Below are 15,139 nucleotides of genomic sequence, written 5' to 3'. Positions count from 1 at the left end.
AAGAAAAAAATAACCTTTTCCTCCTTTAATCTAACCTTAAGTGACTTTTGGGGAATCCCTAAATCCAATGGCTGAAATAGATTGAGATCTAGGGCTGAGATTAAATGCTCATTTAAATCTCACTTTCTATTTTTTTAATTCAACCCACTTTAATAAAGAACCACTTAGTCATTTATTTCCAAAGTCACTTTTCCTTTCTAATTTTACATTGACTTTATTGAAGTCACTTTAAAATTAGACTTTAGTAACTTTATCACTTAAAGTCACTTTTAAATTAGATTTGACTTTATAAAAATTATAAAGTCACTTTAGGAGAAAAATTAAATTCTTTTGGACACTTTTCCCTAGGTCAAAGATCAAAGCCTTAGGGAACCACCTGTCCTCCGGTACCAAATTTCAACATTCAGCAAGGGATTTTCATCCGAGGCTGAAGAATACATAGCAGAGAGGCAGCGTAGTGCCGGGAGAGACAGTGCAGGGTCTAGAAGGGCTGACGCAGAGACCATAAAGCTGACGCAGAGGGTTGACACAATGAGACGTAGAAGCCGCAGAGGATGAAGCCGGGCCTCAGAGGCAACATTGAGGAGATTCTATGGGGCAGATTGAGAGCAGATCAACAGATTCTGAGCCGGGAGAGGGTGACGCAGTTTCAGAGTAGTGCTTGGAGCAGCGTTTGTTGTCCAGCATAGGGAACAACCGGAGTCGCTGTGGGGTTTGATCATTCGGTTGCTAATTTGCCGAAATATTTGTTTTACGGATAGAGGTAACACTGCCAAGGATATTCTCTGTCGGGTGAGCCATTTCTGGCACCCTAGTTGTATTCACGAATCTGTTTAATAATACAAACCCTCTATATGCTGCACCGGTTTTCCCGAATTGGGTTTTTCCGGGGACGATTGTCCAAAAATAACGGTGTCCCTTGTGTTATTGTCTCTGTATATTTCAGTGCATGATCTGTATATTTGTGAAGGCTGCAATAGTGTTAACTTCGATGTTTATGAATTAAATAACTTGTTAATGTAAAGAACAAGTAGGAGATTGTAAACCAATAATTGCAGTAGGGGTTTCTAATGTGTTAGATTAAGGAATTTTCACATTAGTTAGTAATCACACTTCAGCTTTGGAGGATGTGAGTGAAAAAGCTCGATTAATTATTTATCGCTAAAAAGCGAAAATAATTAATTAAATGAAAAAAACACTCTAGAGTGACGTTTTTACTAATCAAGGCTCAAGGGTCTAAGTTTGTTATATAAGTTCATCATGCTAGTGTCATTTTATCAATGTGGAAAAAGTCAAAGTCGGGATTAATTCAGCAAGGGTCCAAAAGTTGAAAAACTCGGCAAAGTCGGGAGTTTTTTGAAAAAGTCGGCAAAATTAGAAAAACACAAAATTATTCATTTTTTAAATTTATTTTTAACATCTAGAGTATCCACAACATCAAATAAATGCATTTCCACATAAACATCTAAATAAAGCTAATATATAATATGTATATGAAGTCTAGTGCTACATCACATATCAAAATAGTGAATCAACCCCTGAATTTTGAGTCTTGTCTGAGTCTCAACTCTCAAGGGTCAAAATATCAACAACAAATATAATAAATGTATATCATGAGTCATCTAAAAGTCATAAAGTAATCAGTCACTGAGATCCTCTTCCCCTTTTATGGGAATAGGGAACGGCTTTGCCTTTTCCTCTAGAGGAAGAAGGCCCTGCCCCTAGGGATACAAATGGACTAAATCGTCCTCTAGAAGCCGATGGAAGAGGTGGCCTCTGTCCTATGCTGTTGCTGCTGCTGCCCATCCTAGATGGTGTCACCTCCTCCTCATCATCCTCATCCAGCTCTGCTAGTGCCTCCTGACCCTGATGTTGCTCCTCCTTCTCTACCTCTGGCTCTCCCTCCCTTGCAACTGCTACATCCTCTAGATCCACACCTAACCAATCTGGGATCGAGTCCATGATCGGCCTCTCAGTCTTGACTCTCCATGAAGAGGTGGTATCAATATTGTCCAATGAGATGGCTTTCACATCGGTAGGTTTCTGAAGCTGTCTCATCCACAATCGAAGATTGTAGTAGACGTAGACCATGTCATTGAGGCGTTGGGATTCCAATCTGTATTAGGGTCATAGATTGTAAATTAGTACTTAGAAAATTTAAATATTAAAATTAATCAAATGAATTCAAAAAATTTAATTTGAAATATTTTTACCTGTTGCGCTTTTTGCTGTGTATTTTGTCAAATACACTCTAGTTGCGCTCACACCCAGAGGAACTGCATGTTTGGCTGAGCACTCGAATGGCAAGCTTTTGGAGATGGGGTACTCTGGCACCATAGCTTGTCCACCAAGCATCTACAAGTTAAAAGAAAAATGAGAAACATAAAAAAAAAACATTGAAATTCTAAACTTGAAAGTTTGAAACAAACTGAAGCTTACCTGGCATTTTGGTCGTCCTATTCTTAATAGCCATGTTAAAACCAAATGTGCCACCTCCCATCCTATAGACCTCCATTTCTTTAGAAATATCTTCACGTTCTTGCTCAGATGACACCATCCTCTCGACACAAGTGAAGAATCCATCCATCACCTCGGCATCAAATCTGAAACCACAGGCGTAAGAAAATGCAGGGTTGAGGTAGATACCTGCAACATGAATGGGGCGATGGAGGGTATTTTTCTATTGCTGATTAATCACTCTCCATATGACTTATTGTTTCTCTAACCCCTCGTCTTCCTTATCTGCATAATAAGCACGAATTGGCTCTTTGGCCCTATCCATGGCCTCATACAAGTAGCCCATTGCGGGTTTGTCTCCATCAACCAATCGAAAAACCCTTACCAAAGGTTCTGAAATGGCACACACCTCCTCTACTCCTGCCCAAAAGCTCTGATCATATGAAACTAGTCTGCATATGCCCTCTCCCTCTAGTTTGCGGCTAATAGATAAAGAATGCCAATCTGCTGAGAGAAACATGCTCTTCACATCCCACATAGAATTCAATAGAGACTGAAGAGATATGAAAGTAGTGGCAAATCGTGTAATGGCAGGGTGCACCAACTCTTTGTTTTTGGTGTATTTTCTCATCAAGCTAAGCACAGATGCATGATTATATATAAATTTTGTTATGCTCTTGGATGATTCAACAATATCCCTCACAGTAGGAATATTACCTATATCCTCCAACATCAAGTCAATGCAATGAGCTGCACAAGGTGTCCAAAACAAGTTAGGATATCTCTCCATAAGCATCTTGCCAGCTGCAACATAATTTGCAGCGTTGTCCGTTATGACTTGGACAACATTGCTTGGGCCTACTTCCTGAATGAAGATGTCCAACAACTCACATAATGTACGTGCATCTTTAATGTGTGCAGATGCATCAACAGATTTCATAAACATTGTCCCCTTGGGACAACTAACCAAGAAGTTAAGAAGGGTCCTACCCTTCTAGTCAGGCCAACCATCTGACATGACTGTGCATCCAATTTGTTCCCATGATGCCCTAAACTTCGCCAATCTAGCAGTGCAATCAGTCTTTTCATCTTGAAGAAGAGGCCCTCTCAATTCTGCAAAGGTGGGGGCTTTGTACCCTGGGCCAACGACAGCAACAACATCAAACATAGGCTGGTAGAATGGGTTTGTCTTGGCAATGTTGAAAGGAACATCACTCCATAGAAGACACTTACTAACCAACCTGACAACGTCTGCCTTTTCCTTTTTTTTCATCGCTGATTTGATCCCAGGTTGTGAACCAGCTGTGGTTCTAGGAACAAAAAAAGATGAGATAGATGAGGGGCTGGGACCTATGGGTGAGGAAGGTGATGCTGCTGAAGAAGCACTGCCACTCTCAATTCCCCCCACTCTTGAGGCCCCTACAAGTTGGTTTTTTAGTGCTGCCCTGGTGTCCTTTCCGTCCTCTTTATCCATCAATGATTGAATGGCCCGTCGGATGATTTCTGGAGTTGTATTTGTGCAAAGGTCAACATTTTGCCCCGGAATTTGCCCCAAATGGAATTTTAATCTGTTGATACCTCCTGACATATGCTTGCCACACAACTTGCAAGTCAAATACATTCTATTGACACCTCAAGTTTCGGGTGTAATATCAGGTTCACCAAACTCCCACATAGCGTCCAAAATCCTTGGCATTTTGTTTTAAACTTTGAACTTGAATTTAAACCTGGGCACAAAAAAAAATTGAAACAAATTAAATTTGCTTCAGCCTTCAAATCAGCAAAATATAATTTATTAATTTGTATTTTTTTTTTTTTTTTACAAAGTCGGCTGCTGTTTATATACAAAAAAGATAGGGGAGACTAAGCTCCATTGTTACAGGGTAGTGTAGTTGAGAAACAGAGCAGGGGAGGACAACATTGAGAACAAAATCCCTTTTGGTTCCGTCATTCTTAACTGTATGAAAAACTATAATTTATTAATTTGTATTGAACTCAGAAATAAGTTAGTAAATTTAAATTACAAATTTACAATACATAGTAGCTATTGTGAAGTCACATTAACACTGCAGCTATCATCACATGAACACTGCCGTTATCAAGTCAATATACCAGTCATTATAAGGTCACTGTTTTATCATTTTAATTTATGATTATGTTACTGTTTTATGATAAAACTTTTATCATTTATGATTATGAAATTATATGCTACAGCCCACAGATTTTTAGGCTCTGTGCAGTGTGACTGTGTACTGTGTAGACTGTAGAGTCACTGGCAGTGTGACTGTGTACTGTGTAGAGTCACTGGCAGTGTGACTGTGTACTGTGTAGAGTCACTGGCAGTGAGTGTTGGTTTTGACACTGCCCTTTTGACTATCCCTTTTGGACAGAGTTTTGGAGCAGCAAGGCTATATATATTATACATAATTATAATTTATAACATAGGTGTCAATTACTCGTAGTCGATTGAGTTCACTGTTAGGATATTCCGACACATAGAAAATAGTTAAGTACAACTTGGTCTAGTATAGAGTTAGGAATAGAGTTAGGTAAAGTGTGTTTCTTTACTATGTACATTTTGTAACTTACAATCCGACGGTCACGATATGTAGTGTTCCGACGGTTCATTCTCTCCTCGGTATTACCGACACTTGATCCGTGGCTTAACACCTGATTGGTCCATGATCTCTATTTAAAGAGCATGGAGGGTCATTTGTAGGGTAATCCGTCTATGAGAGAAGCATATGTAAATTTTCATTCTTTTATTAATAAATTGCCTGAAGTGGCCGCGTTAGCTCAGGTTGTGGACTGTTTCCCTCTTTGAGGGTTTTAACCACGTCAAAAGTACTGGTGTATTGATCTGTGATCTGTTTGTGAGCGGTGTTCTTTGGTGTTCTTTCTGAGGAACTTACCCTGTAAATTCCTACATGGTATCAGAGCTATTTGAGGGCCGCGTCCGTTGGTGATCCAAATGTGAAGCCGGTAGAACTGCATCCGACAACCGTTTCCTAGATCTACTGTTTCTGATTGCTTTCGGGCCGAGCGGACTGCTCTGTTGTGTTGGGAGCATCTGTTCCAGTGAGGAACCCCTTTCGTTTCACGCGAAAAGGTTTCCGGTAGCCCTAGCTACGTCATTTTTAAGATCTAGAGGTATACAGTGTTTATTTGCAGTTTACAGTTATTTTCTCTCTGTTTATTTCGGTTTTCGGTTTATTTAGCTTTTTTTATTATCGGATCTATACCTTTCATTTCTGCGTATGCTCTTTGCCCTGCGACTCTGTGCGATCTGGGCGAATCAGAAACAGAAAGGAAGGATTTTTCTCATGCGTATGCTCTTTTCTACTGCGCCTTAGTGTGATCTCGGAAAATCAGAAACATTGAGGAAAATATTTAGTTTCCGGCTAAAGCTAACTTCGAGCCGCAAGGTTCGTTTTTGAAAATATTTAGTTTCTGGCTAAAGCTAACTTCGAGCCGCAAGGTTCGTTTTTTTTGTATGTCCGTGTTGGGTTTTGTGTTTTAGGGAAAAAGAGCTTTCTCAAAGCAAGCACGCAACCCAAAGCATCAACCCCCCCCCCCGCCCCTCTCTCTCAAACTTTTTGTATAGCTCACTTGGTGCAACGCTAATTTATGAGAGTAGAGGTCTTGGGTTCAAATCTCCATTTTGTGGGGGCGGATTTTTTCATTTCCGCACATTCCCGCACTTCGTCGGCGACTTCATCAAATTTTCTTCAAAAAGCCATAACTTCTTCATCCGGAAGCCGTTTTCAGAACCGTTTTTTTTGAAACAGCCTAATTTTTCGAGATCTTTCCATTGAAACACTTAGTTTCAGCGTCTATAGCTTCAGTTTTTTTTTAAAATGGAAAGTCCATGCCAAGTTATTCTGGACAGCACCAACTACTTCCAATGGTGGTCCTACATTGTGGATTTATTTAGAAGTAAAGGTCTTTACAGAATAGCCACAGGCCAAGAGACCAAACTGAAAGATGAAGACAAGGCAGCGAAATGGGAAAATAGGCAAGACCAAGCACGTGGGTTGATAGGGATGTCTATTTCTCCAGATCTTAGATTCCATATTGCAGAACTTGATACTCCCGATGAAGCAATGAAACAGATTACTAAAGTCTTTGGAATTAAAAATGAACTTAAAGCCCATCAACTTGAAAATGAATTGTTTACATTGGACCCCAATAATTTTTCTTTTTGTCCAAGTTCAAGACCCTTAGACTTCTCTTGGAAGGTGTTAAGGTTAAGAAAGAAGATAGTAGCCTTATCTACTCCATTCTTACTAAGTTGGGACCAACCTATTCTGTGTTTGTTTCCACCTTCCATTCTACAAGAGAAGCCTTCATTTCTCAAGGACAAACCTACAAGTCCCCTTCCTTTGATTCCTTTTGTGATTCTTTAATAAGAGAACAAGAAAAACTCTTACACCTTGGTCTTCTTCATCTTGGAAACTCATCTAAGAAAGCGTTAGCCGCCCAACAGCAACCAAATTCAAAGAATCCTAAGAAGTCGTATCCTAAAAGGAATGGTCCTAAACCAAACAAGGGTCCTAAGCAATTTCCTCCTCTAAATGAAAAATCATTTCAACAAAATGATAAGACAAATAAAAACAAATCGAAGAAGACTGATAGACATTGCAACTTTTGTAATCGAGATGGCCACTTAGAATCCAAATGCTTTAAGAAGATGGAAGCCTTGGAAGCAACAATGAAGAAGCATAACATCCATTTGGAGCAATCTTCAACTTCAACTTCATCTTTAGGAATGGCACTTTCTGCATGTGGTTGTCAAGCATCTCGGTCTGGCTATGCACTAAACGTATCTTCTTCTTCTCATTCTCATGAGTGGCTCATTGATTCTGGAGCTTCTTATCACATGGCCAAAAACAAAGCCATGTTTTCTTCTTTAAATGATTGTAACACCAAAAATATATATGTTGGTGATGATAGATCTCTTAGTGTTATAGGGACTGGAACTGTTCATCTAGACAATGGTCAGTTTAATGATGTATTATGTGTTCCAACCTTATCCTGCAGTCTTCTATCTGTATATCAGATAACCCATTCAGGTGAAGGTAAAATTGTTTGAATTTTCACCTCACGATGTTGTAATTAAGGACCTAAGAGATCTTAGACAGATTTTAGCTACTGGCATTGCTGATGATTCTACAAGGTTGTATAAGTTTCACAACTTTGGGTCATCAAATCTTCCCTCAGTATTTGTTGCTCATAATGATGAAGTGAGCAAACTTTGGCATGAGCGATTTGGTCATTTAAACTATCGCTCTCTTCAGAATCTATGTAAAGAAAATATGGTGACAGGGCTTCTAATGGTATCTTGCAGAGATGGTGTTTGTTCCGGATGTGTACTCGGAAAACATCATCGGGACAGTTTTGAAAAATGTGCCTCTTGGCACGCCTCAACCCCTTTACAGCTCGTGCATAGTGATTTATGTGGTCCACTTCCAGTTGCTTCATTCTCTGGCTACAAGTATTTCTTAACTTTCATTGATGATTTCTCCAGACGCACTTGAGTATACTTCTTAAAACTCAAGAGTGAAGTATTTAACATGTTCTTGGCCTCTAAGGCCTTTGTTGAAAAACAATCTGGACATCAAATTCTTAAGCTAAGATCTGATAATGGCGGAGAATATGTTAAAAACACATTCATCAACTTTTGCATTGAGAATGGAATTCAAATGCAACATACTGTTCCATATACTCCACAACAAAATGGTGTAGCTGAAAGGAAGAATCGCACCTTAAAGGAAATGGCTAATTGTATGCTTCAATCTAAAGGACTTAGTCTTAATTATTGGGCAGAGGCAATTAACTGTGCAAATTACATAATAAATCGCACTCCTACTAAGGTTTTAAAGAATATCACTCCAGAAGAAGCATGGAGCTCAATCAAACCAGATGTAAGTCACTTTCGTGTTTTTGGAAGTGAAGCATGGGCCCATATTCCAGATGAGAAACATAAAGCTTTAGAACCTAAGAGTGAAAAATGTATTTTTGTTGGACATTCTGAAGATGTCAACGGATATAGACTTATTCCACTTAAGTCCAAAAATGTTATCATTAGAAGAGATGTAAAGTTTGCTGAAAATATATCGGCCTGCGAGCCTAGTTCGGCGGATGTGCCACCTCTCCCTATCTCTTCTACTTTTGAAAATATTTCTTCTTCAGATGATGAAAGCGAGGATGAAACTCCTCCCCACCTTCTCAGGATCCTCCTTCAGCTCCTCAGCTTCCAAAATGGGTCCGTGCTACTCGGGATGCAACAGGTGATCTTGCCGGTGATCCTACAGATCAGCGACGTACACGTTCTCAGTTCGAGAGAGCCTCTTCTTTACTGGCTCAAGCTTCAGTGAATTATGATCCTGACACCTTTGCAGAAACTTCAGGCCATCTAGATTGGGAAGCAGCTATGAATGAAGAATATCATTCATTATTGGCAAATGATACATGGGATCTTGTTCCTCTACCAAAGGGACGAAAACTTGTTAGATGCAAATGGGTTTACAGAACCATGTATGGACCAGATGGGAAAGTTGATAAACATAAAGTTCTTGTTGTTGCTAAGGGTTTTTCACAAGTTGAAGGCATTGATTATACTGAAACCTTCTCCCCTGTTGCCAAAATGAACTCTATCCGCCTTGTTCTTTCCCTTGCTGCCTCCTTCAAATGGGAAGTCCATCAGATGGATGTTAAATCTGCCTCCTTGCATGGGGACTTGCATGAAGAAATCTATATGGAACAACCTATTGGCTTTATACAAACAGACTCCAGCCTTGTATGTCGGCTTAAGAAATCCCTTTATGGTCTCAAGCAAGCTCCTCGAGCTTGGTATGCCAAAATGGATAACTTTCTTTTAGAAATTGGCTTTTCTAGGTGTCATTCTGACAATACTGTCTACACCAAGAAAGTGGGCAAGTCTCTTATCATTCTTGTTCTTTATGTTGATGATCTTATCCTGACTGGTAGTGATCCCAACCTTATAAACCATGTGAAGTCTAGCCTTAAAAGGAAGTTTGAAATGACAGACTTAGGACACTTACATTATTTTCTTGGTCTTCAAGTCTTGCAATCCAAGGAAGGTATTTCCCTTTCTCAATCCAAGTATGCCTGTGATATTCTACGCCATTTTCACATGGAAGACTGTAAGCCAGCCCCTTCTCCCTTTCAGTCTGGAGTCAAACTTTCAGTCACTTGTACTTCTCCTAAAGTTGATGCTACCTTATACCGTCAACTTGTAGGAAAACTTTTGTATCTAACCCATACTCGTCCTGACCTTTCCTTTGCTGTTGGCCTTGTTGCTCGGTTTATGCAAAACCCACGTGAAAGTCATTGGAAAGCAGCTAAAAGAATACTTCGTTATGTTTGAGGTACAGTTCAGTTTGGGATTCATTACAGTGCCGAAGCATCTCCTCTATTGGTTGGTTTCACTGATTTCGATTGGGCTGGTGACCCTGATGATCGGAAGTCTACTGCAGGTTATGTGTTCACTCTTGGTTCAGGACCTATTACATGGGCTTGCAAGAAACAAGGTGCCATTTCTCTTTCTTCAGCAGAAGCAGAGTATCGTGGTGCCGTAGAAGCTAGTAAGGAAGCCTTGTGGCTTCGTCAGATCCTGTCAGAGTTTGGCTTTCAGCAGCAGCATCCGACTACACTTTGGTGTGATAATCAAAGTGCCATTCAACTATGCAAAGATCCAGTCCAACATCAGCACAGCAAACACATTGAACTGCACATGCACTTCATCAGAAAGCTCATTCATGACCATGTTCTTGAAGTGCAATATTGTTCAACAGATGATCAAGTTGCAGACATCTTTACAAAGGCTCTCACAGAGGCGAAGTTCACTAAACTTCGATTTATGGTTGGAGTTCAGGAAGTTGTCACTAAGGGGGGATAGGCTCTAGTGCCTCCTTCCTTCTCCTATTGTGTCATATTTGTAAATCCTTCAATCCTATCCCAAGTTGTTATTAAGGGGGGTTGTTAGGATATTCCGACACGTAGGAAATAGTTAAGTACAACTTGGTCTAGTATAGAGTTAGGTAAAGTGTGTTTCTTTACTATGTACATTTTGTAACTTACAATCCGACGGTTACGATATGTAGTGATCCGACGGTTTATTCTCTCCTCGGTATTACCGACACTTGATCCGTGGCTTAACACCCGATTGGTCCACGATCTCTATTTAAAGAGCATGGAGGGTCATTTGTAGGGTAATCCGTCTATGAGAGAAGCATATGTAAATTTTCATTCTTTTATTAATAAATTGCTTGAAGTGGCTGCGTTGGTTCAGGCCGTGGACTGTTTCCCTCTTTGAGGGTTTTAACCACGTCAAAAGTACTGGTGTATTGATCTGTGATCTGTTTGTGAGCGGTGTCCTTTGGTGTTCTTTCTGAGGAACTTACCCTGTAAATTCCTACATTCAGTTCTAACTTCTATCATTTAGTGTGGAATTATTGTTACCAACTTACCACAACTGGTTTAGACTTAGAGTCTAATGATTAATCATATAAGTTTCTGTCTGAGTTTGAACGCGACAAACCACAATTGCGTAGATTATAATACATATATGATATTACATATTATACATAATACATATATTATACATATTATACATATATGGCTATGTTCCGCATAGCGATATATATTATACATATTACATATTACAATGATACAATCTGCTGAAAGATTTAAGAAACAGGTATCTCGGGTTAATTAGAAACATACCTTGGTCCTTAATAGAGCGGGCTCCTCTTAACGCAATGGCAAACGGAAACCCTTGTATCTCGATTCTCCACAGCGCCTCTTAACGCAATGGCACAGGCAAATGGAAACCCTTGTATCTCCACAGCGCCGAATGCCAAAATACACAGCGAAAATGAAGCGAATTTAATCTTTGCCGGCTCTTTATCCATGCGTTGGGAAGGGAGGCCGACTTTTTGGGTCGACTCCCGATTAAATCGGGAGTAATTCGATAAAATCACGATTTTTTCATTTATGAAAAAGTCGCCAAAAAATAGCGCGATTTAATCGTTTTGCCCAAAAAATTGGGATTTTAGGAATAAATCACGATTTTTTCCACACTGCATTTTATACATTCCTCCATGGGGGTACGAAATTTGCATAGAGAGAAATTAGAAGAAGACAAAAGAAGAGAGAGAGAGGTGGTGGAAAAATTTGCCCTGCTGGACATCTAAAATTGAAATATTTGTAGGTGCCTTGTCCATTGGGCAATGGGGTCTTTGTTTCTTGCTAGGTACATCTGAGCAGGTAATAGAAATCATCAAGAATTGGGTAGTTTGCATATGGTTTGAAGTAGGAGCTGTTGGCCAAGTAGCCACTCTCTTGACAAAGGGTTTTCCTATATGTTGTCTTTAAAGCATGACAAATATTCATTTCTAAACCTACTGAGAGACAAGAAGCATATTGTTCAGCTTATAAGATAGAATACTTGTGTTCATTGTGTTGCTATATTCTGTCATAATTAATGTTCTACATGAGGGCATGTTAAGCGAGTCAGGCAAACTTTCTAATATAAATAGAAGAATTAGATGATGTATGGACGGTCACAAGAAATACCAGGAACTGGCATGTCCACATGTAAAGAACAGTTAGGGAGTGCACACGGTGTTTCAGTCATATCTAGATTTAAAATCCAAAATACAAATTTTCATATCTGGTGAATTCTAAATACAAAATATAAACAAGATTTTAATGCAGTACATCTAGTTTTGGTGCTAAATAGCTAGGTCAATCGTGCAATTCATATGGCAGACCAGCATGTTTCCTGACTCCTCATCATTTATTCCTGTAAAATGCTGAAATTCTTATTGAATAATCACGTTCTCTTTATTCAAATCTTGGTTGACACTGCTTATGGCATCAGGATTTAAGCTCCTTGGGGTTTTCTTGGCACCCAATTTATTATTTTTAGGCATGTTTTTAAAGGTGTCCCTTGAATTGTGATGCAGGCAGTCAATAGTGTTAAATACGTGATTTCATTTTTAAAAAGTGGTAATTTGTTATCCTTGGTGAATGAGAAGAACTATTGGATTGCATTCGTCAGTATTCTGTTTGTGCTTGTGCCTTGTGACATATTCGTTTTCAATTTGCTATGGTTTCTAAAAGCTATGAGTTTTTGCAGGACACGTACCATCACTGAAGGAAGGAAATTTGAAAGAGACCATTTTTACCTTTCCTTGGTCCCAAAAAAGGCCTGTTGTTTTAGGTAACTCGTTATTTTTTAATTTAGTTTATTTCTATATGATTAGTTTGTTGCATTTATAGTATATACTTGTGCCTGTACCTTCAATGCTGCAAAACGTGTTACATGATTGAGTGCTTTGGTTTTAAGTTTAAAATAGCAAATGTGCACTATTGAGCGGATGTTGATGTCATAGCCCATGGTGCTATACATGGTGCCCATCAAGATGTTTGTGTTTAAAACTTTAATGACAATATTTTGCGTTGTATCTTGTTGCAGGAGCACGGTTGAAGGAAGCATTCCAAGACACGAGTGACTTTCTATCTGTGCAACGATTGTTTGAGGTAGCCGTTGTTAAGTTTCTTTCACAGGCTATTTCATGCATCATTCTGGTTGATGTTAGGAGTTTCAACTTCCTACTTTTAGGATCTGGCTAAGGTGGTTTCGTAGACATCTATTTGTTTTTTTATTTCATGCGTTCTTTCCATTTAAGCTACATCTTCTTCCTTCTCTTTTTATGACAGAAAGAAAAATATATTGTCACATTTAATCCACTGAAGGGTCAAGCATACGCCTTGTTGAGGGAGAAAGCAAGCTCGGATGATGTGCTGAGGGCGACCTTTCACGTCAGTTGAGATTCTTATAATTATCATGAAAAATTTAAAAAATTCTTAACTGACAAGTGAAAAATAGTATGGAATTATGTCTGCTAGTTTGCTGTCATTTGAATTTAAGTAAATGTTTTTTAATACTAAATTTTGAAAACACTCCTGGTGCAACAGGCACATCTGCTTTTGCATGTCATTAGTACGTCGAAGAAGGTTGGAGTTGCAAGGAAGCCTGTTAAATCTACTAAATTGGATAAGCTTGGTTCACCCGCACGTTATTCTATGCTTTCTACAGCTGATATAGAGGCAGGAATTGCAGAGACCTGCAAGCACGCTTCTTCTTTGTTTGAAATCTTTAGGAAACAGGCAAAAGAACAGGTAGTTTATTATTTCCAGAGATTTATATGCATTTCACTTCCGTTGATTCATTGTTTATAATCTTAGATTTCATTTTTCTCCTTGTAGGGATGGACGATGGCAGAATCGCTGCTAAATCCTGGAAATGCAAGATTATGTGGGATCTGAATTTGTAAGAAATAGATTTGTAGTGATTTAAATGCTCCTCATGATCATCAACATATAGAAGAGGTTTGCTAGTTGGGCCCATGGATGGATTGCAACACACATGAATCTGCTCTTCATAATGATTATGACTGCAGCGACTTTAATCTTCAAGAGTGATGTGGGATGGTTGATGCTTGGAAGTACATCGGCAAAGTTGCTCTTTTGTCCAGGAAGAATGATTGCTTTTCCTCCAGGAAATAGAAGCCCATTTGATTCTCAATATTTAAGCTCAAAGCCTCAAGCTATTCAAATAATGGTTTGCCCATCCACAACTCCATGTTTTATCTGCACTTATTAGCAATTCACGCATTTCTGGTGAATTTCTATTGATCCTCGTGGAGTCAGAGAAAAAGCCTAGAGGGCCGTACTGGATATTGCGGTGTGCTTTGCGGTATGTACAGAAATTACACTTGGATAATAGTTGGGATTTGTAACCTCCGTAGAAAAATTCTTTTAGTAATTTCCAATAAAGCTATTACTGGACATATTATTGAACTGGCAAAAAAAAGGATATATTTTCTCACCCTTTGCAGGTCTGGGTGTCTTTGGACATTGACCTAATCAAACTGTACAATTTCTACTTGATTATTCGGCAATGAGGTGTATATCAATTCATGCCTTTTTGAAAATAGGCATGGGATGCAACGGAACATTTATAACTTTGTGTGAATATTATTGTGTAAAATGTTCCATGAAGCGTGAGCCGCAGCGCAACATTTATTATGTTATGTGCTGCTTTGTTTAGTGTTGGGTTTATAATCCATAAGTGTCTTGAGATCCACATGATTCATTGTGGTAAATGTAAATATGGGCAGCCCATGACAACTTATGATGCGATCTCTATATATATAGAGAGAGAGAGGGGCAATCCATGAGGGGTGGTGTAACGAATCAATATGGATAAGGAAATTAACATCAATAAAATAAAATGAAAGAAATAAAATAATGAAAATTGAGGTTTATGATGTAAAATATATATTTTTATAATAATAATAAAAATAAATGGAGATATTTTTAATAATAATAATAATAATAAAATAAAATAAACTTTATTTTTTAATAATAATAATAGCTGTTTTTAATCATAATAATAATAAATGAAGATATTTTTTAATAATAATAATAATAAATAAAAGTAGGTGTAGCCTATTTAATATATACAATGATTTAATGATTTTTGGTTAGAAATACATTTTTGAATGTATAAATGGATTTAACATTTTGAAAAAACGTTAAGGCACTTGATTTCTGCAAATTAAATAATTTTTAATTTTTAAAAATATTT

General features: G+C 38.4%; 1 protein-coding gene across 2 annotated transcripts in view; it reads left to right on the top strand.

Annotated features, from left to right (window-relative positions):
* Positions 1 to 14,504, top strand: part of LOC149206135 (protein root UVB sensitive 6-like) — a 226,005-nt gene extending 211,501 nt beyond the window's left edge. The window contains exons 9-13 of one of the 2 annotated variants that reach the window (XM_089395325.1): positions 12,623 to 12,706; positions 12,962 to 13,026; positions 13,207 to 13,308; positions 13,465 to 13,668; positions 13,756 to 14,504. In XM_089395325.1, coding sequence (XP_089251451.1) covers positions 12,623 to 12,706; positions 12,962 to 13,026; positions 13,207 to 13,308; positions 13,465 to 13,668; positions 13,756 to 13,815 — 515 coding nt within the window. In that variant the 3' untranslated portion in view covers positions 13,816 to 14,504. Of the gene's footprint in view, positions 1 to 12,622; positions 12,707 to 12,961; positions 13,027 to 13,206; positions 13,313 to 13,464; positions 13,670 to 13,755 lie in introns of those variants that run through there. The other variant, XM_089395326.1, reaches the window with a different exon arrangement.
* The last annotated feature ends 635 nt before the right edge of the window (positions 14,505 to 15,139 follow it).

The sequence above is a fragment of the Pinus tabuliformis genome, chromosome 1_2 (genome assembly GCF_031772625.1).
Source record: "Pinus tabuliformis cultivar Carrire ecotype Pingquan chromosome 1_2, CPIR1, whole genome shotgun sequence".
NCBI lineage: Eukaryota > Viridiplantae > Streptophyta > Pinopsida > Pinales > Pinaceae > Pinus > Pinus tabuliformis.
This window is presented reverse-complemented; position numbering and strand designations above follow the sequence as displayed.